The sequence below is a fragment of the Bombus flavifrons genome, chromosome 12 (genome assembly GCF_040668555.2).
Source record: "Bombus flavifrons isolate JBK064 chromosome 12, iyBomFlav1_principal, whole genome shotgun sequence".
NCBI lineage: Eukaryota > Metazoa > Arthropoda > Insecta > Hymenoptera > Apidae > Bombus > Bombus flavifrons.
Window position 1 is genome coordinate 12,169,903 of NC_138453.1, and position 22,930 is coordinate 12,192,832.

At 45.0% G+C, this 22,930-nt stretch overlaps 2 protein-coding genes across 2 annotated transcripts in view; one reads left to right on the forward strand and one right to left on the reverse strand.

Moving 5' to 3' along the window:
* The window catches only part of for (cGMP-dependent protein kinase for), a 114,200-nt gene that overhangs the window by 67,715 nt on the left and 23,555 nt on the right, over positions 1-22,930 (reverse strand). The gene's annotated exons all lie outside the window — the stretch shown is intronic.
* Positions 1-22,930, forward strand: part of Drgx (Dorsal root ganglia homeobox) — a 39,819-nt gene that overhangs the window by 2,982 nt on the left and 13,907 nt on the right. Inside the window, exon 2 of the mRNA XM_069124754.1 lies at positions 18,976-19,249. Coding sequence (XP_068980855.1) covers positions 19,165-19,249 — 85 coding nt within the window. The 5' untranslated portion in view covers positions 18,976-19,164. The remainder of the gene's footprint in view (positions 1-18,975; positions 19,250-22,930) is intronic.

Consider the following 22,930-nt stretch of genomic DNA (forward strand, 5'->3'; position numbering starts at 1 on the left):
GTCTTCGGTGCATCGTCTCTTTATCTGTTCGCGATTTTCCATCGTTTCGTATTTTATCGTCTAATAACTAATGCAGCACGATTGTTCGACGATCGCGTCGAATTATTCCAACACGATGCATTGGCCGACCTTTAGTTTCCGTTTCGATCGTTTGGCCGTGCGATTCCAGTAGTTTCGGCATAGAAAGCATCGTCGATATCTGCGACGCGATGCGACGCGACGCCATACGGTGGCCGTGGAAGGCGACTGTTTTTTATGGCCACGTAATAACAGGATAGCCGTTGAGGGGATTTTCGCCGAGAGAAGAAGCTGAACGAACCGCTGGAAAGAGGTTGACGATGATGGGTATAAGGGCGGCTGTCCGTGCTCGTTCTCGTCAACCGGCACCGTGAATCCCTCCGGGGACTCGAGCTGTCTACGGCCGAAGCTTCCGCCGGAGAGCCGAGTCGGAATTTAACGCGATATGATTTTTCCCGAATGATTCTGTTCTTCGAGCATTTTTTTACACCGCGACGATCTCGAGAACGAACGTCATTCCGCCGTGTTATTTGACTTGTAGCCACGATGAAGTGCACTCGAACGCCTCAAGTACTAATAACAGAATAAACTCGCACCGTCGATGTCTCGAACACTCGATTCGATCGAACGGTTAAAACGAAGGATCGTAAAAGCGTGGATGCAAAAAGGTAACTTATGAAATCTTATAATATAACGTATTAAGGCTATTGTCAACAAGACATTACGATAAGGTCGGGTTAAACGATTCGATGTAATTGATGGATTTAATTGACACGCAGGCTCAAGCTGACAATCGGTATAAATATAAATTGTGCTTCTATTCGTTAAACGGAATATTCGAGAAAGCCAAGCACGCCGTTGGAATCGATGGAATCGATCGAACGATTGCACCGTTGTCGAACGGATTAAAATCCGTGGCGCCGTGAATTAGAATCGATCGATAACGATCTTGAAGATCGTCGCATGATTCTTGGATAGAGGTTGCGTTAAAATATAATTTTGTTAAACTACGCGCGATCGTATAAAATTATTCCAGTGCCGAGATTCATTCCGATGGAGAAGCAACTTGTTCGAGTCTCGTCCGGTCGTAACGAACGAGTATAATATCATCGATATAAACGATACGTGTTAAAGAGATCGTAGGGCAAGCGGCCGCGGTAACCGAGAACGAAACACGATGGAAAAGCAAAGATTCGAGAAGACGTTGGAAAGCGCGAAGGGCCGTTGCGGCCCTGCTCGCACGCGCGCCCAACACTTTTGCTCTGATTAAGCTTAATTCATTCTCGCGACGAGAGAAGCAGCGGAGAGAAAGAGAGCAAACGAGAGGAAAGACGTTCCAGTAAAACGGGCCAACGCCGTACGAACCGGCGGCTCGCGCTGTCTGCCGTCCAATCCTGCCAACTTAACCTCATTAATAAATTAATTAGATATTATTGTGTTGGCAGCCAGGGCGGCAGCTGCGGGCCACCTCTCCCGCTCCGCTTCCTCCTCGTCTCTCCATGTCTTGGGCCCGCAGATGACGCTTCGGAACGCCACTATATCTATACGTACAAGTAGGGGGTCAAGACCTGTGACGTCATGTCTTTGCCTGTGACGATCACGCGTGTTCGGTCCAACCTACCCGCACGTTTTTCCATCTTCACATACAGTAGCATCTCGATTATAATTATCCGTACCTCGGTTAGATCGAATTATCCGAATAAAGTCCGAGTCATGAACGAGCGAAGAATAAATTACAGCACGTATTCCGTGTAACCCTGCGATTCTCTTACGCGGCGTATATACACGAGATGCTACCTCTTATCCGTTTTATAGATTAAACAAACGCAGGTCAGAGTCTAGTTCAGATACGGTTTACAGGCTTTGATCGATGGATAGAATCTCGTTCGATCTTTTATCATCGAATCGAGCTCTTTCGTCGTTCAGCGAAATCGTCGGTTTGTCCGGTTCGAACGATTCTCCGTTAGCAACGTAACGGAAATAGGAAAGAAAGAAGCGATCCGACGCAAAAGTGAGAAATTCCAGAACGACTCGTTGGAGAACCGGATGAAAATTCGTAACGCGATCGAGGAGAGAGGGTCGATCGCAAGATATCGGGTAACGGCGAATCCTAGCGAAGGAGCTGACGCGGCGATGCTCATTACGGGGTAGAACGGTGACTACTGGTAATGACAAAAAGCACATGCAGCATTATCATTGCGGAGTGTATGGCATTAAGCTGTAGGGGGCCAGGATTAGGATGTCGGCCATTACCGCGCGTCACTGACCGTTTATTCTACGCCGTGCACGGTGTGGTGACTTCCTCTAGACGCGTATGTATGCCTACATAACCGGAGGATGAGGACACTCGCGAGGTCGTGAAATCTCGTCGAGTGCGATTCACCTTTCTATTTGATAACCTTGCTTTTCTCGATATACACGTGTACTCTGTCTCCTGCTTTTTTCAGCTTCTACCGATAATCACGAAATAATTAGTGGAACGTTGCCGTGTTCTTCCAAACGAACAACGAACGACAGTTTTACCGATATATTCTTCCACTGTGTTGCTCGTTGTACACTGTACATTGCATATTGTTTTCGAGAATCGTTTAAATTTACTTCGTTGAATCAACCGCGGTGACTAAGCGTCATAAAATGTCAATAAAATACTTGAACGATCTTTATTGGCAACCGTGGACTTCTTTCAGCGTCGTTTTCAACACACGTTTATTTGTAAAAGTGTTTCCAGGATAACACATTTTCAATTTCGCCTTTTACCTCTCTTTTTTCACGTAACGATATCGTACGTTCACATCTGCGAGCGAATGAAGATCGCGTTAACTCGACTGGTCGCAAACAAAACGATAGATCTAAATTCGTGCTAACTCACACCTATCAAGCAGGACAGATGTTCGGATAAATTAATTATTCCCATCAATTTTCATTCGCGGAATGTTCGCTCCGAAGTCGGCGACGAAAATGCTCACTACGCGACGTTAACGCAATATAAAAACAAAATCAGTTCGATTACTTTATCTTTTACGAACGATTGAAATCACCGAGCAAAAATTAGTCAGAAATTGGATATTCGCGAAAGCTGTATGCTCAAGGAATCGATGTAAAATTCGATCAGACGTTGAAGTTAAATTTTTAACGAAACGTTTAATGGAAAAGGACGGAGCAAGGGAAAAAGAAAAAAGACACGATGGATCAAATTGCAATTATCGATCAACCGATGGGAAAGCACCGCGGAAGCCTCTTCTGTGAAGGCGACGTCGATTAAAAGTAACGCGGTTAAATAGCAATCTGCCGGCAAATTATGTAAGCAACGCTTGAAACTAACGCGATCACAGTCGATTCGAACGCAACGAACGATTAACTTCGTATCCGGACGATTAATACGAACTCGAGTTAATTAATAGCGTCGAGTAGCAGTGTCGTGTTGCCACTCGTCGAAAGACGTATGTATCGGAAATTAGAGTGAAAGAAGACTTTATCGCGCTTCGAAGAACGTTTACCTCGATTTTGCGGTCGTTTCATCGATTTTACGTTTAACCGAATCTATGAAAACGACGAGCTACGAATTTAATAGAACCACTGGCTAATCTTAAGTCGCGCGATCTACTTTTCCAAAATTCGTGGAATTTGCATAAGCTGGCATCCACAACCACGTATGTACGTAACGTATTACCTAACGTTCGAATACAAACTATCGAACGAGCCACTTTTTTTTCAACTGACATTCATCGAATTTCGATTTCCATTTTATCCAGCGCGAATGACTTAATTTAATGGAATAAATCGAAGAAAAGATGAAAAAAAAAAAAAAAAATAAACCGCCAGAGGAGTCGATGTTTAATTATTTTCGGGCGAAAAGTACACAGCTCGTCGGGATTTAAATCGAATTTAAATAAATCGACGGCGCTGCTGTTGACAGAAGCACTCGCGGAGAGCGCAACGAGCTCCCTGATTTAATTACAAATTGATCGATTTGTTTGTGCGAGCACTTTCCGACGCAGTCGTTTCGAAAAATCCCGAGCATTCGTCGAAAAAAATGGATGTTTTACACAGGAGAGACGAGGAGTGGGGGAAAAAAAAGGAAAAAACAAGAGAAACACGAGAGAAAGAGAAGCGAAAGGAGAAAGAAAAGAAATAGACCGATACAACATGGTGGACAATTGAACGACGGTGCTTAGAGAGGCTGGTGCGTTTAATGCGCTTGAAGCAAAGCAGATAGCTCGCTCTAAATTGCGCTTAAGTAACTTAAATTTAATTTAATTTCGCATTGGTTCATTGGTGTCTCCGTTCGCGATATTTAATTCAATACGGGCGTAACATTGTATTACGGGTACTTGCGCAATGTTCTCGATGAATGAAAGAAAATTGGATAAAAATATAGCAGTCGAGGATTGCTGATGGATGTAAGTGGCAACGATTAGAAAACTTTATTGGCAACGTTTAAGTATTTATTCAATGCTCCGCGTCTCTTGACTTCGAAAGAAATTGATAGCGTTGATATATAGAGCATCGAAAAAATCGAATCTCAGACACGAAAGATCGTATCACACTCGCAAAGAGAAATAGAACATTCTTAATCGATATAATCTGATTACTCGCGATGCTTCTCTTACGATCATTCTCTTCTTTTTCAGTATCGTTGACAATTAATCGACGACAGGACAAAATTGAATAACTACAGGACGGTATTGGTTCATGAAACTTCGAAGAAAACACGTATACGCTGACTCGATACTTTACGATCGATCGTCAAACGAGGAAGTCGTCGAATACAAAATTTATATACGTACGCTATATCGATCAATGTATCACGCATAATTCTCGTGGAGTTCGTGGCCCCGGGATCGTTCGGTTCGAGGAGAAGCGTCCGCTGGAAGACTTTCGACTAGCGTCGGTCTCGAACGAAATTGACTCTTAATCGCAGTGGCGCCACGCGGTCATGAATAATTGCCGGCATCAGCAACGAATTCGAGGACGGATAATGCAGCAATCCTCGAATCGGGTCGTATCACTTATTCAGTAGCTCGTGGCCGTCACACGGTGGCCGAAACTGTGGATTTGCAAATCGTATTAACCCGCGAGCGCGAGAAAAAAAGAACTCGCTCCCTTTTTGGAGCCCGCGCGTCGCAAAGGGATTAAAACGCCGCGATTTTTGTTCGCACGTTTTCAAGGTGGCCCTGTGTCATGATTTTTCCACACGATCGCTGATTTAACCTTTAATCGCTATCGCGTATCGTTGGATCGGCGCAATTCGCAAGAGTTTCGGTATCAACTCGATTTTCGGCTACTTGCTTCCCATCTGTATTTTACGTGTTGCGTGCTGCGCGTTGGAGGGCACCGATCCTCGCGTACGCGCTCTTCTCATAAAATAACTGTTATCAACTTTGAAAAATAAACGCTCTCCAGTAAAGAGGATTAATCGTACTACGTGTAATCGTATTCTAATCAACCCGTTTACTTACGTACATGCATCGTTCAACGTATTGATTATTGATCTCTATTAATTCGCGGTAGTACGTTACTCCATAGCGTACAGATCAACGCAACGATCGCATCGTACGCTTTTCGCTATGTCTATTATTAACAGAAGCATTACACCGTTTGTCCATTCATTTTAAATGATATTTACAAGTCTTCTATATCTCTCCTCGTTGAATATATATTTGATAGAACATAATGGAAAGAGCTAAGAATTTATGTATTTACGAAGATGGAAGGAAAGACCCTGCTGTAATATTTCACTTCGATGAATCTTCCACGCGTTCGTCACAAACCAAGAATAGCATCCACCTATTAGCCACACGAACATATCCAAAAACCAAGTCCTTCAATTTACTCTCGCGAACGCGTTCAAATCTAACATCGACGCATCCAAACGATGAAAGCTCTTCTTCTTGTCGAAACAGCGTAACGGAAGGAGATCAGAGAGAGAGAGAGAGAGAGAGACGAGAGACGAGAGAAGAAGAGGAAAAGAGAGAGTCGGTTAAGGGAGGCAAGCGCGTCGCGTTTACACGGTGAAATGCACACACGTGGCGGAGGGGGTGTGTAGGAGGGCGCAGACACGCCCCTGGCTCGAAAAGGTGCACCGGGGTGTGTGTAGGGAATTCGAGGGGAAAAAGGGGATCCTCCGTGGAAACCAAGGGAAGAGGCGCAGTGAAAAAGGTGGATCGAGACCGTTCCTCCTTATATCGGTACCCCTGGAGGATCTCCGCTCCCGCGCGTCCTGCAGCCCCCACTTTTCGCCTGGAGGCTGCTGTTTTACGCTTTTCGACTTTTTCAAGATTTATCCCTGCCGCTTCCTCGCTAAATCGCTTTCCGGGCGAAATTTACGGCCGGGCAATAATACAGCAGAGCGAGTGTGCAAGCGGGGTGCAAGGGGGATGCAAGGGTCCCGGCGGAGGTGGGCCAGAGAGGAAGCGGAGGATAGTAACAGTAAGGGAGCGTACATGCATTCCCGGCACGTTTGCCGGCTTCTTCTCTACCTGACTGACTGCTTCCACCTCTTACTCGAGCACTTTCTTTACGACTATCCTCCACCTTTCACCCTCCGTGCACCGAGAAAACTCCAACAGGGCCATTTCGGGCCTGCGCGCGCCTTATATCTTTTCTTCGGCGCCTACTCGCTGAAAATCGTTGTTTCCCAAGATTTTATGGAATCATAGAACGTGTTAATGGGTCCGAGATGGGGTTCGTTCAAGGGTGAGCGAAGGTGGTAGTAACGAGCAACGGAAGTAGGGTGATCGCGCGATTGTTAGCGACGTTGACGAATAACCGATGAATGCAAGATGAGTTCGGTCTTACGTAACTATTAGGCTTCGTAACGCGGGTGTGACAGAGCCATAAACGAAGGCTCGAGAGCCGAGGAATTTTAAGATCGAAGGTTCTTGATTCGTGAAAAAAGTTTTTCCCTTGTCGATCGTTGATAATGCAAGCACGTTGTTTTCGCTTTCGCGGTCTATTAAAATCAGAAACCCTGAAAATTTCACTGCAAATCGGAGCGTAAGAACGACCAAAGTAAAGAACAGAAATTGGAATCATAGAAAGAAATTGGATAGAATATAACATTTTTAGAAGTCGTGTTGACGAACCATGCCCAGTCAAGGTTCGACGGGTATAGCGAGGGTGGGCAAACGTGGTGGTGGAAATTTGGCTTATTCCCCTCTGTAACTCATTATGTTACGTTTACAAGCTATCCCCACCACGTAGCTTCCGTTGAGTGAGTTCACTCAGCTTCATCGAGCTTGCACGGTCTCTTCGAAATAGGTCACCGCCAATCTCTGCCGATTCCACTGACCGACGGAGGACACGAAAGAAAAAAAAAAGTGTAGAAAATTGAGAAGCATCTTTTCCTTCCAAAGAATCGATCGACGCCAAAACGCTTTAAAAGATTCGATCGTCGAAGTGAAATATTCTATATCTCGTTCTATATCTTTATGAAATTTCTTTGCGAAATTGTCGACCTTGTTGAGATTCGTAAAAGCATCGGTCATCCACGATCACAGGGAAGTTTCTTATGCATTATTCACCGAGGTATCCGACGAACAGGGTGTAAAAGTATACCAGGCCGATAAACTATATAAATGATGTTCTAACGCGGAAACACGACAACCAAACGAACCGCTGGTCACTCGTCAGCACGTGACCAGCGAATTTGGAGCTGGGATTTCCCGACGAAATGATTTATCGGATTCGATCGAGACACCGAAGCAGAGGGACGATAGAGAAAAGACGAGATTTAAAGTACGACAAGAGAAGAATGAGAATTCGTTAAAACAGCGCAGCGAGAAACGATCGATTACGCGTTTTTACGCTTGTTAGATTATAATCGAAAATTATAACGAAAGTAATTCACTTTTCATTCCTTCGAGCGTATCGCTGGCAGAATTGTTCCGGACCTACGTTCTACCATCTAAATTGATTTTCAGTCGCTAGATCCCGAGCGATTTTGAAAAATCGGTCGCTCCATGTTCGATAACCTAATGAAAAATTAGTTAACCTACGATAGAAGAATCTTCCAGTGGTCCACTGGACCGATAAGGATACCAAGCTTATTGGTTATCGTTACTCGAAAAGATTGGCAAGCGTTGGTCTAGGGGGCGCGACATATTGGACGAAATTGGCGCATATCAAACGGAGGGAAGCAATTGGAATATAGTAGGATCCAGATCCCGTCCCTGCTCGTGCTTGGTTTCGTTGGAAATGGTGCCCTCGGGGCGAAACCGGGAAGCGAAACCCTCGACTGCGCATCCCCTATCTCTGTTCCCTCGCACCCTCCGGCCTCACCACCGCCACCACTCCATCCTGCCACTTCCAACAAACCCCTCTGTTCCCGCGTTGCCTTCCGCCCTTTCCGCCCCCGCCGCGATATTATATCGCCGGGAAGAGCCTATCTACTCGCAAACGCGAGAAGCCCAAGTTCTCTCTCGTCTTGGAACGAACTTCAAATTAGATACAGCTACGAGCACAATGGAGCACTGCTGGGTAAATACGATAGCGTAATTTCGTATTCTCTTTGCCGTAATCGGCTGAGACGTACGATTTGCGGCCGAGCTAACTATTGTTTGTCGATTGGAAGAACGTTTTCGACGAGCAGACGATTCGCCGATGATCTTTCACGGAAGAAGATTTTTCGCAAACGCGAAGATACGAGACGGTCGAAAGTTACGAACAGACTTTGACGTTATTTAAATAAAATTATATCTTTGTATCGTCCGCGATTTGTATCAGGAAGTCCGAAACGAGGACCCAGCAAGCTGATTTCTCCGACGTTTTTCGATCAACGTATCTTCCAGAATCCTATCGAGGCGAATCACCAAAAACCAAAATCGCCGAATCTCCTATACCGTTCGCGATTCGCCGATCATCCCTCAAGATCCCAAGAACGTGTAACTCCTCTCGGCCTTAAAACAAAGACGACCGGTTGCTCGAGGCAGTAGCCGGCTCGTAGCTGTCTCTACTCCGCGACTATGTAACCGGAGAATCAATACGATCCTCCTGCTCGTTCGGTGCGCCAATTGAGCTCGTTGAATCTGTGCCCCGAGCCACGCGGTTACGTATGCCCGATTCCGCGCACAGACGTGCGCTGCCATACGCACGCCGCACACACGCACACGCGCACGCACACGCGCACGCACATACACAGACTTAAACACAAGCGTGAACGGAGCATAGGTACAAGGTGTACACAGAGATACACGCAAGCACACTAACACCGTTCACGAGGATTTTCACGCAGGCACACACGCATAGAAACATTCGACGATCCACTTGCGATCGATGAACGCGGAGGAGACGCACGGAGAGACGTACGCGTACCGCAGCCACCAAACAAACTCATCCGTGTAATTGACAAATTGACAGATTAATTCAATCACGGCCAATGCTTCTTCGTCCCGGCCTCTCGTTCTCGTTCAGGTTCCCCGTTTAATGTATATCGCTACATCGATGAAGAGCCATCACGGACGCTTCTTGTTGGGTCCGTTCCTCTCTATCCTCCGTGTTGCTGTCGTAGCGCGTGTGTTTGTCATCGTTGGAACGTTACGTTGCGAATGGAATCGCTGTCGCAAAGCGAGCGAACAAAGCGATAGCGGTTACACTTTAATCCCTTAAAACGAACACTTTTCCTCGAGTTACCAACGAGACATCCGTTAAATATCGTTCTTCGTTCGTCGTATATCCTAATTTACCTTGTCATCGATCTCACTGGACTTTACGTTTGTATAATACGAGCAATGCGAAAGCGTGGCAGGAAACACGACGAAGGCGACAACGTTCGATTGAATTTGGTCGCCGAGAGGCCAATCGTCTAACGCTTGGACATTTATTACGAAACAATCAAGATGTTTGCTCGTTCCCTCGAGATCACTGGCCGCGACAATGGCGATGCGTTACAAGGGGACGCAGTCGTTTAAGGGCTGTAAATGCATGCCGAATGGAACGGTATCCGGAAGCGGAATCTCTCCACGACCCATCGTCCGGAACGAAATCGCGTGGGACGTTTCTTCCTGCTGCAAAGATGCTGTATACGGGCTATTAATTGAGAGGGGGACGATGAATGGTCCCGGAATGATAAATAGATCGTGAAAAAGCGTGCAGGAACCAGAAATCACGCCATTACGGACCGCCTGCTCTCTCGGATCAAATTCCTTTGCTTTGACAGTGTACGACGAGAAAATGATATCGCTTCTGTCAATCTTTTAACGACGACGATGCTTATCTCCGACCGAAAAAGTCGTCAACATCTCTCCATTTATCTACGTTGTTTGACTCTACATTGTTAGAATCTTCGATTCTATTATTCCGTACGGAAATCTCCGGCGGTATCGAGTGAAAAGCGAAAAAGAAAAGAAAAAGCGAGAGAAAGAATCTAGCCCTGGAATCCGAGGGAGAATCAAACCAGAGAGTAATAAACACTTGATTCAACACCGCTCATCTTCCTCTTGTCTCTTCACACCGGCAGCCAACTCCATTTGACTCTTGCCTCTACTCGATTCCACCGCATTGCACACGCCCTTTCCGATGTGTACACTCCAGCGAACATCCATACTGCTTCCTCCGTACCCTCTGTTCTCGTTCTCACCCCTTTGTCCCCTCGCCCCGATCCTTCGTCGCCCTTACTTCACTCGACTTATCCCTCTTTCTCGCTCCTCCGTCGTTGCTTATTTTTTTCCATTTCGCACTTCCTGTCGTTTCTGCATTTTTTCGCGTTCGCCCCTTTTTACTTTTTTCGTCGTAACCGTGGTGGCGGCAGTCACCCCGCACGAAAAAGGGTGAGGATGGTCGAGGCTCGATCATAGCCGGCCGTTCCGCTTTTCCCTTTCGGTTCGAGCAGGCCACCCGGTGGTTTTCGGTTTATTTCCCGCTTATCCATTTATATTTGATTTATCCTGGCTGTCGCGCACCGCTCCGGGAGGGTTGACGCCTCGATTATCGCGTCGATCGTCGCGCGAAGCGATGCTTCCATCGTTGATCCTCGCTCAACGACGCGTTCTCAGCACTCGCGCTGATAAACGTTATACGGAATTGGAAAAATCCTCTAAAATCTTGAGAAAGAATCGCCGATTATTAAATGCAAACGCTAGGAGCGTGGTTGATCAAACGAATATTTGTTAAATCCGACTGCTAAATTCGATCCAATTAACCAGGATTGCGAAAACCTGAAACTATCGTAGAATCGAGAGGAGAACGATAAAAGACCGACGATCTTGATTTAAAGCTGTTAAAGCTGTTCCACCAAAAAGGGAGGAAAAGGGGGCGAAGAAGAAGTTTTTGTTGAAGCAACATCCGAGGCAAAAAACTGATACGATGAACTAAAGTAACTGAATACTTAACCGCATAATTCGATCAGCCGGAAAGATCGAGCGACCGGTTTAATAATGATGCCCGTTCTCCGGCAGTAATTTCGGGTAGTTTGGTCGTGAGCTTACGATCCGGGGGATGGTTGAGCGTGCGCGAGTAAAGAGGTTAGGGCACGGGGGAGCAATACCATATGCAAAATTAACCTCCATTAAATGCGTTAACTCGGCGACGAGCATGCTCCGATGCGCTTAACCAAAGTACATTACACCGTACTCGATGCGGTCTATAGACAGGGCCGTGCGATTCTCTACAGGGTGTTAACGAAGGAAACGATCGAAAAAGTGTTTCCAAATGTGAATCTCCGACGAGAGACGTTTAATCGTTTAATTACATCGTTTGACTCTGCGAAGATACAAGGGCCATCGTGCTCCACAAACCTAATATCGTTAATAAATTTGAAGAATCTCGACATTACGAGTTAATGTTCGTGATAAGTTGGTGATAAGTTTGACGGTAAAAGAAATACAATTTTCAAGGTAAATTTTATGGATTACCAGTCATATGATATCACGTAATACGGAGGATGCAGTTCGAGTATCGTAGATGGAAATAAATCAAGAGGAGAGAGACACCCTATTTAGAGGCATCTTTATTCGTTCTCTGAAAGCCTGATTTCATTGACTGCATCAAAGGTACCATAATCTAAAGTACACTTACGTACGAGGGTTTCGGTGGGGAAGCGATAGACATATACGTTCCTCGGAAAAACCAGATAAGTACAGAAAACGATATAACGTTCGAATTCGTCTAGAGGATTTTTTTAAATGAATTTTTACGTCCTTCTTATTTTCTCTAACTCGCTTTCTACCGTAGGATTTCCAGAAAACTACCGACCACGGATACGTTGACATTGCCGGACGAATAAGAGCACAGATGTGGTCTGTGATCAAATTTGAGACAAACTAGTCCGCAGATGTGTCAAGGCATTTGTCATCGTCGAAACGCACGCACAATCCTCTACGCTGTACGAAAGAGTCTCGCTGTCTCGCTGCACGTTTATTAACACCCTGTATATGTCGTGGCGTCTAATTGGCCGTCGCGATCGTCGGGGCAAAATGGCCTTACGCCGCGCATATTTACCCACAGTTCGTTTCGTCCTCGATTTCTTTTCAACGAGACGACAATGCGCGCTCTTAACCCGTTAACCGTCTATGCCGTAATATTATTGAAGAAGCCGATCTACAATTGTATTGTGCGCGACACGATATTACGTTCTGGGGCACGCTCTTCCCTTTTGACCCGTGCCAATCGAAACACTGCCTCTCCGGCATGCCTCTGGTCCGATCCTCCAGCCGGCTTTGCTCCAATATTGGACAGATTTTGAGAGCGAATTGCGATACGGCTAATTTTCTATCGCCGTTTACGATTAGCTTATTACTTCAACCATCGAGTAAAAGAATAACTTTGAACGCGATCGATACTGTCAAAAGTCACGGAACAGATATGACAATTATCTCGCAATATTTTACAACAAATTATAACTTCTGAAAGTTATACAGCAAAAGTTGACACTGCGAATTTATTAAATTTATTGGACAAAATAGCGCGGACGAAACGATATCCTACTCGAAAAAAGGCGAAGAAGACGTTAATGCGGCGTCGAAAGAAATAAAAAGAGCGGTCACATTGCAACGCAGCAAACGCAATTAACGAAAGCACGCAAAAGTTTGTTTCCTTTGCCCTTCGCATTCCTCTCACTTTAGAACCTAAGGGCCTTCGTCGTACAGTAGTAGATGCTTATTAAATTGTGTCATCCAGGAATAAGGGCTAACACGGTGCATCCAATTTGTGCCGCTTAATTAATTCTCTCCAATTTATTCCAGCCGGCCAATAAAGAAACCAGGACCCCGTCGGTCAACGAGCGCCGATGCGAGCGCAATATTGTCCCTAATGAAATCTTCGTTAATCGCGTCTCCGTCAAGTTTTCCAATGTACGACGACACGACGATGTCGTTCCAATTGCTCGCTCCACGAATTTTACGCAGTTAGACTCGATAGAAGACTCGGGCTTGATTTTTAGCCGTTCGTGACAGCTTCTCTTCGTAGGTAGGTGTATAGCTTGACACAGAGTCGAGTTCGATACTCGAAACGGATATCGAAAAACGTCCTACGAATAGATGATTCCACGTGGATGAATGGCAGAAAAATTATTGGAAATTGGGCAGAATTGTGGAATAGCAAATTTCAATACCAATAACGATATAAATATTAACGCGGATTTCAATTAATACTATTTACCGTTAATATCAACATTGGCACTAATATCAATTCCGTTAAATTCAATTATATCAATTAGACAATTTTAGTCCCCTCGGTCATGGGCATATATTAATTTATGGCTTTCTGTGTTTAACATTCGCTGGAACGATGAAACGTAGTTGGCATGTATAAACGGGACAAAGATTTAAAGCTGATCGAAATCTAAGTCGCAACTTTCCTATAGAATTAACATTTGGAAAAAAAGAGTCGATTAATTCGCTTTGTTCGTAAAGCTTACTTTTCACCCAAACTCACCCCTGTATCACTATCAACAATCCGAACAAACTTACCTAGCCCCGTTTCACCTCGTTGAATTAGCAGAAGGAATTAATCAGAGGATATAGCAATTGTCGAATAAACGCCAGTATCGAGTCTCGGAGAGGGACAAGAAAGCGTGGAATCCGTCGCGCGTTTACCGGATTCAACCCCCTAGTGTCGTAGTCGACTCGGGGAGGATGCTATCGCGTGGAAGCGAGAAATTAGCGAGAGAATAGCGGGAGAATAGCGACAGGGTAGCGACGGGGCGAGGCGTGACAGCAAGCTAATTACAGTATTATCGCTTTTAATTGCGATTCGTGCTATTTGCGCAATGGCGTGGCGGTGCAGCGCGCGATTGTCGTCGCGTGCCGAATTATTGGATGTTGACGTCAGCCGACGCGGCACCGCTTTGCTCGTAATTGTCGGCACCAATTATGCAATTAGCGCCGCTCTCTAATGAGCGCAGTGTTACACACGCGGAATCTAAACAGCCGGGATATTTGACAACCGTGCAACGTATCGCGCTTCTACGCGAATTTTCGCTTCGGCACGAATCGCTGCGAACGATTTCTGGATTACGAGAAATTTGCTTATTTACTCGGGGATTTACGCCTCGTGGCAACAGCTGCCTTTACCTTTTCTAAACTTCGTAATCCGCTGTCTTTCAAAAAATTACCAAATCGTAGAATCTTATTGGCGATACGAAAGGGAAGAGAAAACGAAACTGGCTGATCGTTACTGGCTGGTCTATCTCTCTGTTTGCCCAAAAATCTAATTATCTGCAGTATTGAAATCTAATTACGAGCTGTGTGTTCCGATACTCATAAATGATGCGCTATACTTGCAAGGATGTTAAACTGCAGTAACTCGATAACACTGGCCCCGCGCAATTAGAACTGTCGGTAACAAGATATTCCTACGTGTACCCAAATAATTGAATACCGGCATTACTGGATGTCCATAATCCGGGTTACCGAACCATTGGATGTGTACATTACTCACACACCGTTACGGGACTAACATCGCTGTAATTTTCGTAAACTTCGTAATGGACTATCCGGCACTCTCCGCTGCGTCGACATCAGCATCGATATCGATAGATCGGTTGCTACGCTCTCACGAACCAGTTTCCATGCCTATGTTAAGCACGGAAAAATAGGACGAGTTGTATGTTTGCAACCACCCAGAAGAAATAACTACGGTAATTCGATCGTATATCGTTCTCCTCTCTTGAAGATCGAGATAAACGAACGAACATTTCGCATCGTGAAAGAACAACGTTATTTCGGAAAACACTGGGAGAAAAAGTCGGATCGTATCTGGGTTAATGTCGTTTCAAATTCTTCGCAAAGATATACAAGCGCTTGTAAAAAGAGAAAAAAGGAAAGAGAAAAGGAAAATAGAAAATTTGGTCAAACACTCGAAAGTACCATGGTGTAACGCGATTTCCTGTAACGTATCGCCCGCGTTGTACGAATTTTCTCACCCGTCGAACCCGATTACAAGCGAATCATAGAAACCACGTCGACGCGAATCGAATTGCCAGCTACGTACCATCGAACCCCGCTAAGTGGCTACGAAAACTCGTAACGTAACGAGCGTGTAACAAATCCGACGCGTGTGCCAATGTGTAAACACACTCCACTCGAAGCCGCAATCCCTTATGCTCTTAGAATAGGGTGCAGTCGGATGATCGCACAATAAAACACTGGCATAATGTTTCGCCCCCGCTGGTTGAACACCGCAAATACACCCCTGGACCGCACGCAGGTTTATTTTCGAGGGAGCACGTCTGGCGTGTACGTACATCGAAAGGGCTAAGGACCTGCAGCAGCAGCCAGAGCTCGAGGGACACCCCGGGGCACCCATCGCGGATTAGCCTCGCTACATTTCGTCCCTTCTGTCGATGCGTATGTTCCGTCATTACGCGTCTAACTCGACCAACCTAGGCTACCAAGGGTTGTTACCGAGTATTCAGAGGGGTTGATTCGATTCTTTCTACCTGCGACTAATCGGCTGATCCATTTAATGGTGTCACTGGCTCGCGACGTTTGATGTTGGAGCGCGCGGACAGACGAGGGTGAAAAAGGGTGTCTCGGTTGATTTTTGGTTTGCTTGGGGTTATATAGAAAGAAAGTGGACTAGCGGATTCGTTCTTTCGGGGGCGAATATAGTTTGTCCTTTATCCGAAACAACGAACACCGGATACCGGAAAGTCTTTGGAACTTGTTGCGTTCTTTAATGAAATAAATTTGAAGAATAAAGCGAAACTTCGAATTATTGGAAATTGGTGGAATTTTGATAAACGATTCTAAACTGACCGCTATAGCATTAAAGTGACCAATATACGTAGGTAAAAATTCTAAGGAACAGATACAGACTAAGCGTTACCGTACGAGGTTTGAACTTTTCATCGACTTCCGGGAAAAGCGAAGACGCTGCACCGAAATGGTTTTACGGACAGCATCGAAATCACCCCCGAAATTCCATTTGCGATCCCTCGGAAAGGAGGCTGCGTGCATACGTAAAGCGAAACCCGAGCCAGTAATCCGTCGTCGTGGAAGGTCGGGCAGCCGAAACGAAAATTGGCTAAATTTCGTTAAGTTTGGCAGCAATTACTTTTGATACCCGACACGCGGCCGTAATTGCGTTGGGCCAAGCTGAAGCGAGCGCGCGCGACAGAGAGGGGTAATAATTCGCTAATATCAATTTCAAATTTCAATTAGTATCATCTCGACGTCTGCTCCCAGATCCAACCACCCGGCTGCCCCACCACCGTTATTCGTTGCCGTTCTCTCGCTCCTTCTCTCTGTCTCTCCGCCTCGGTTTTCTCCTGGACCCCAGAAGAGCACGGCATGATCTAAAATTCAATTTGTCCCTTGTAGCGGAGCCGCAAAGGGCGAAGGAGCAACAAAGGCAGAGAGAAACTAGTAAAAGAGAGAGAGAGAGAGAGAGAGAAGAACGGCGGGAACGATCGAGAGGGAAGGTTCGCGAGGCGGTGGGTTGGTGGTGCGGCCGGTGGTTGGAAGCAAGCAACGTAGAATCGCGTGTATATAGAGGAGAAGGTGGCGGAAGAGCATAGAGTTAGGGAATACACGGAGTTTAAAGCTTGCTGTTCGCGTGCACGCCGTTATGTAAGCAGAGCTACGGCCCTGTAGGCATGCGCATGCGCGACACGCCGACCCATTATAAATTGATAACCCCGCCGTTTATTAAGTTCCACCGACCGATGGCTGCTTAGGCAAAGAGCCCTCCACGCTCCTCGCCTATACGTGCATTATTTATTTACGGGAGTTTACAATCCCTCTAATGGGGATCGGCGTAATCGGCCGCCTATATGCCTCCAACCTTCTCCCCTCTAGATTCCACTGTGGCCCTCTTGGCCCCCGTGCCCGACGCCAACCCCTTGTCGGCTTCTCTCTCTTAATCGCGTTTCAGCCCGCTTTCGAAAATCCCAGTATCGCTCGGGGAAATCGCAAGTAGCCAGGTTACCGAGGTGCTCGTTACGAGGACGTTGCACGTGATAGCACGTACGTAACCAAACGAGAAACGTCAAGGGGCGGGCTTCCGGTTGAAACGTACGATCGGTCTCGCGAGGCACTTCGTAGTCACGATCTCGCGAAAAGATCGTAGTCGAAGCTCGGTTAAAAGATTTACCATTCGCGAGGAAAGCACGGATAGACAAGCTTGGATCGTAGGTAGCCCACAATTATCGGTACTTCATTGGTATCGATACCGCTTCGAAGTGAAAATGCGATTGATTTTTGCGTCGGTGGCCATTTCGTTACACAAACTTAATCTAAGGAGAACTTTGAAGATACGGTCGTTATCTCCGAACAACTGCTTTGGCAATATCGTCATTATCATTCTACGTGCACTTACGTAATTAGATCCAATTTAATGGTTAATTATTTCGTGCGTGTAAGTGGATAGAATCCGGTTATACGCGTGGAGGATTGATCGTCGTTAGGTTGAGCGAAATAACGAGAGCGAAATATTGCTGTCGCAGTCCGTAAAATATATTTTGAATAAATAAATAAATAAATAAATAAATTATTTACAGACGAATTCGTGAGTCGTTGGTACAAATACAAGTCGCGGAATAAATACTCGATAAATGCTCGGAGAAACTCTGTAGATTCACCTCGATACTCGTTTATACTCGTTGATGCTCTTCGATACTGTTCGAAACTCTTCCGCTCGCGACCGCGTCCGTTTATTTATACTGGTCGGAGGAGAACCGGAAAATTCGAATTCGTCTACGTTTCACGGTTGTACGTAGCGGCGACATTGTTTTGCCCGGAGTTTATTTGTTCTCACATTACTCGTAACAACCTAGCGGTCTTGATACTCCGAGGTAAAACAACAACAGGATTTGAATTGTCCTCTGACTCGTGCGCCGCTACATACGTTTTCTCTTCAACGTTATGAATGGTAATTATCTTAGCATATAATGAGGGTACATGTAATTGAATAGTTAAAATCTACAATCGTATTAACATTTTAACGAGCAAACTCAACTTAGTTTGCCATTGTAATTGTTTGCGCAGAAATATCTTATATAAATTAAGCGTAGCTTGTACTTTGATAAATTATAAGCGAATTATTTCAAACTAATTAATGAAAAATTATCTCGACGAGCATCGCGTATTCCTTTCTTGCTAAAACCGAGTTTAAATTGCGTTTACTCTTTGGGATAAACTGCTTTTACGATATACCGCAGCAACAATCGACTACGCGATTGTACGAAAAAGGATTAAAAATTTGAAAAATAGTAATTAACTTGCAAACGAAGATACTCCGTTTTAACGTTGTACTCAAAACTCTGTCAAAACACGAACTAAACGTCTGTTTATCAACGCTTCGATTCCGTTCTATCGTAGAAACCGATTAGCCTGTCCTCCAACTAAGCCTCCTACTAAACAATTGTTACCGGCAACCAGCAATTACATAATTCCTCCCCTCCCTCCCCGATAAATCTTCCAGAAATACCAGTGACTCTATTGTCTAACAACCTCTAATTCACTTTCTTGGAAAAATGATGCACGACTTACGTAAGTAACCCCTCTTTCTCTCTAATTGCAGATTGGATCAGTTCACACTCACCAGCCGAACAATAACCACCACCACACGCATCATCAGCAACAGCAACAGCAGCAACAACAACAACAACAACAGCAGCAGCAGCAGCAACAGCAGTCGAGTCAACCGCAGGTGCCAGGGGCAGGAGGAGGTGGAGGGCCGGGGGGTGGGACGGTGGCCAGGCCAGGCGGCATGTTCTGCTACCACTGCCCCCCGGGTCTTCCAACGCCACGGTTACCACCCACCCTCGAGTACCCATTCGCTGCCACTCACCCTTGTAAGTAGATATTCCATTTGTCTCTTGCGTTTTGTCCACGGATTTTCGGATAGCAGTTCAAATTTAAAGAAGTCTTTTTCTCTCGATGACTTTTTAAACGTTTGGTCGCGATGGAAAAATTTCTTTTTCAAACTACGCGTTTTATCGGAAACTGACAGGGCAGTAAACGAAAGAAAATTTTTTACAATATCAGTTGATTTTGCATTTTTCTAAAAGCGAGGACATTCGATTCCAATGGAAGGAGACGATTATGTAATAAAACAAAGGGAATTATAGTTTAATACAGGGTATAAAAATAATAAATTGCATTCCCTAAAATATCGCAAAACATAATAATTAAGTTGGCAAATACTATCGATATACCTCGTGCCTTCCGGCGACTCGATCCCCCAGAGTACCGTTTTGTTCCGATTTACCCCCGTAAGAAAAATTTGATTCCGCCCATAATCTTACATTTCTTCATCTATTTTCCCCCTTGCTATTCTTCCTCGATTTCACTCTAGCCGTTGCGAGGGTGGATTTTAAAGCGAGCTATGTCATGGAGAAACGTCGATTCAATTTCTCAAATCACCCTCGACATAACAAGAATTATAAACGACGATGGAACCGTCCATCAAAGGTTTAAGCATTAGTAAGAAATTTGATGTAAATCCTTAATGATTATTTATTATGCGATGCGGACGAAGAAATCCTGATAATTCTGTTCCAAGCACTCCTGAGTTCTGGGCCTAATTTTGAAGGTTCGTTCGAAGAAACGGTATTCCATGAACACCGATCTAGCGTCTGTCAAACGTATAAAAATATTCCCGATAGCGACGTTAAAAGAGAGTGAAGGAAAAGGCGATGATCGCGATGTAATTAAAGAAAATCGTGCAGCAAGGTGGATGGACGTTAGAAAGGAAAAGGGAGAGGAAGAGAGAAAAGGGAGATTGATTGTACCGGCACTTGCTCTGGCGGAACACATCGATGAAGTTACATTACCGACTAGACCGAGTTACGCAAAGTGGACGCTACAAACTGGACGGCCGCTAAACTTAATTTGCACTTCGGAGCAACTTCCGGCTAAACCGCGTCCCGACGGCAGTGCCGAGTCGCTCTTCGGAACTTCGACGCCAGTTTGCCTATTCACCGATCGCTTTCCAAGTCGAATCTCGTTTCTGTCGCGTACGTTAACTCCCGTTTGTAGATATATATCATTTTGCTGGAATGTCACGAGGTCGAAACACTGGGTTTCTTTGGCTCTTTACGCGTTGGAAAAACGCGATCGAATTTTGACAGGAAGCGCCATTCTCCGCGATTTTACGCGATGAATTTTATATGACGTTTTAGAATTGAATCCCGCAATATCAAATTTGATCGCGTTTTCCTTTGTGCGAGCTAAATTTTGTATTCCTATTTTTACAATTCTGCGGATTCGATCGTGTTATTTATGAAAATTATCCTTCCATAGCGCGATGAATTTCATACTTTCAGCGATACTCTGAACGAAAATAAAATTGCTACGATGTTCGTTTTATTTGATATTTTCTCCTAATTTAACAAATTTAATTCGTTAAACAATCAAAAGAGCAACGAGAAAAGTCGATTCTTTATTCTTCTTCCTTTTGTTTTTTTTTCTTCTTTTTTCATCTGTCCGAACATGGTTCATCGAGCCACGATGTGTATGCTCACTTTATTGCATATTATAAACCTCAATGAGATACATGTGGTAGGTAGATAATCGAATGGGGACCGTAGGTGAAGAGGGGAGAGAGATACGGTATCCTCAGGGACGTGTATAAGTGCCCTTCCATCTAGGCCCGAAATATAGTTTAAATAAAATATTGATTTCCCTGGCGCAAAGTGAAATTATGTTTTTAATGCGCATTTATCATTCCCTTTATCGCAGGCGCTCCCCGTAGCTCCACTTAAAATTAAGTGAAATTCGTACGCGCGTTTACCGTTGATTAGAACGCGACGAAAAACACGAAGAATTTCTTAAAGCGTTGCCGAAACTTTATTCTTTTGCCTGTTGATGATTGCGAAAATTGTAGAAATTTTATTTCCAGGTAGGACGAATTTAATCCAAGCCGAAATGCTATAATCGTTTCTTGGAATTTTCTTATTGGAAAATTTGCGTTACGTGGTTCGTTTAAGTAACTCGTTACTCGCTTAATTATAGTTTTTACCCTAAAAATACGACTCGATTTATAATTGAATTTAGAACAAAAATCTCGTCTTCGTTGATAACAGATACGAAGGACTCTCTTGGACTAGAGGCCGGAAACATCTCACACTCCGCTTGCTAGCTGAACGATCGAATTTAAAAACATTTAAAAACGTTTAAAAACATTCGCTGCTGCTAAAAATCACTATCGTCTGCGCATCTTGTACAACCTAAAACACGTAATTTCGACAGCACGTGTGTGTCTAAACCTAAACGATGCCTGCTGGATGGTAGAAGGGGCGCAGGGGTAGAGTGTCCTCAGGGACGTCCGTGCACCCTTCCAACTCCCCTGGTCGCTGTCCCCCCGCTCCCCCTCATCACCCCCCGTTGGGATAAACAGATTAGGTAACTACGTGATAAGTCGGTAAGTGGGTTCATTCGGCGCAGGGTCCGAACCCACCGACATTCGCTCTAACATCTAACTAGCTCGTTACCGTCATTAGTAACGGTCGGGGTGTCATTAGATTTCGTTCTGTATCTAGTTTTTCCAGCAAACCTTCCAACCCATCTACTCCGCCCGTTCTGCAACGAATTTCAGGCAGACGTAAACGTGATAATCGTTTCTATCATTTTTCTTCGCTTTTCTTCGTTCCGTTCCATTTTATTTTTCGACTAGAACAGAATGTGACGAAAAACGGAGAATACAAACCGAATCTTTATATAACGGTAATTTCAATTTAATCCCATTCTCTTAATTACAAGAACGACTCTTACGACAAGAACGAATCACAGGCCAGAAACACAGAACCAGTGAAACGACACAAAACATGATTCCCGACACTTAGAATTCGGTACCTGTCCCATCGGTACTGAAAGGGTTAATCCAGACACGCATTTCGAGCGGAAGCAAATCAAGGACGGTCCTGAGTGAAGAGGACAAAGTGTTTTAAAGGCGCACGTAGCGTGTCGGCGGGACACGTGCGAGCTTTCCGCGTCTGCTTCCTGGCAAGAAGAAATTAATCCCTCTATTGTTTTTCCCTCGGCGGCCAGACAAAACTATGACCCTTCTCGTGGCGACGTGTGTCGCTGGAAAAGGAAACGTGTACAAAAGTCAGCGGGACCTTCCTTGCGCGCACGGTTGCCGGGTACGTTAATAAATTGGATCAAGCCAGGAGTCTCGATGAGTTGTGCGAGTTGTCTGGATCCAGACTTCGTCCCCGCTCACGAGTCTAATCTAAGATCTTGAGTGGATTTCAGTTTCGGCCACCGATAAATTTATTTAGCCAACCGACGCGAGCTTCGATTCTTGCTTTCTTTCCTCTCTTCTATTCACCATTTCTCTCGAAAACGTCCCTTCTTCGATCTTCGAATTTCACGCTGGCCCATATCGTTCGCTGATCGTTGTCCCATTATTGTTGTCGATCATTAACTGCGTTAAAACCAAGATGTTTGCGCGTAAATAATACACGACGAAATTGACGCTATCGTTTAATAAACGAGTCGCGACGATTAGAGGGAACGTATTTGATGGAAGC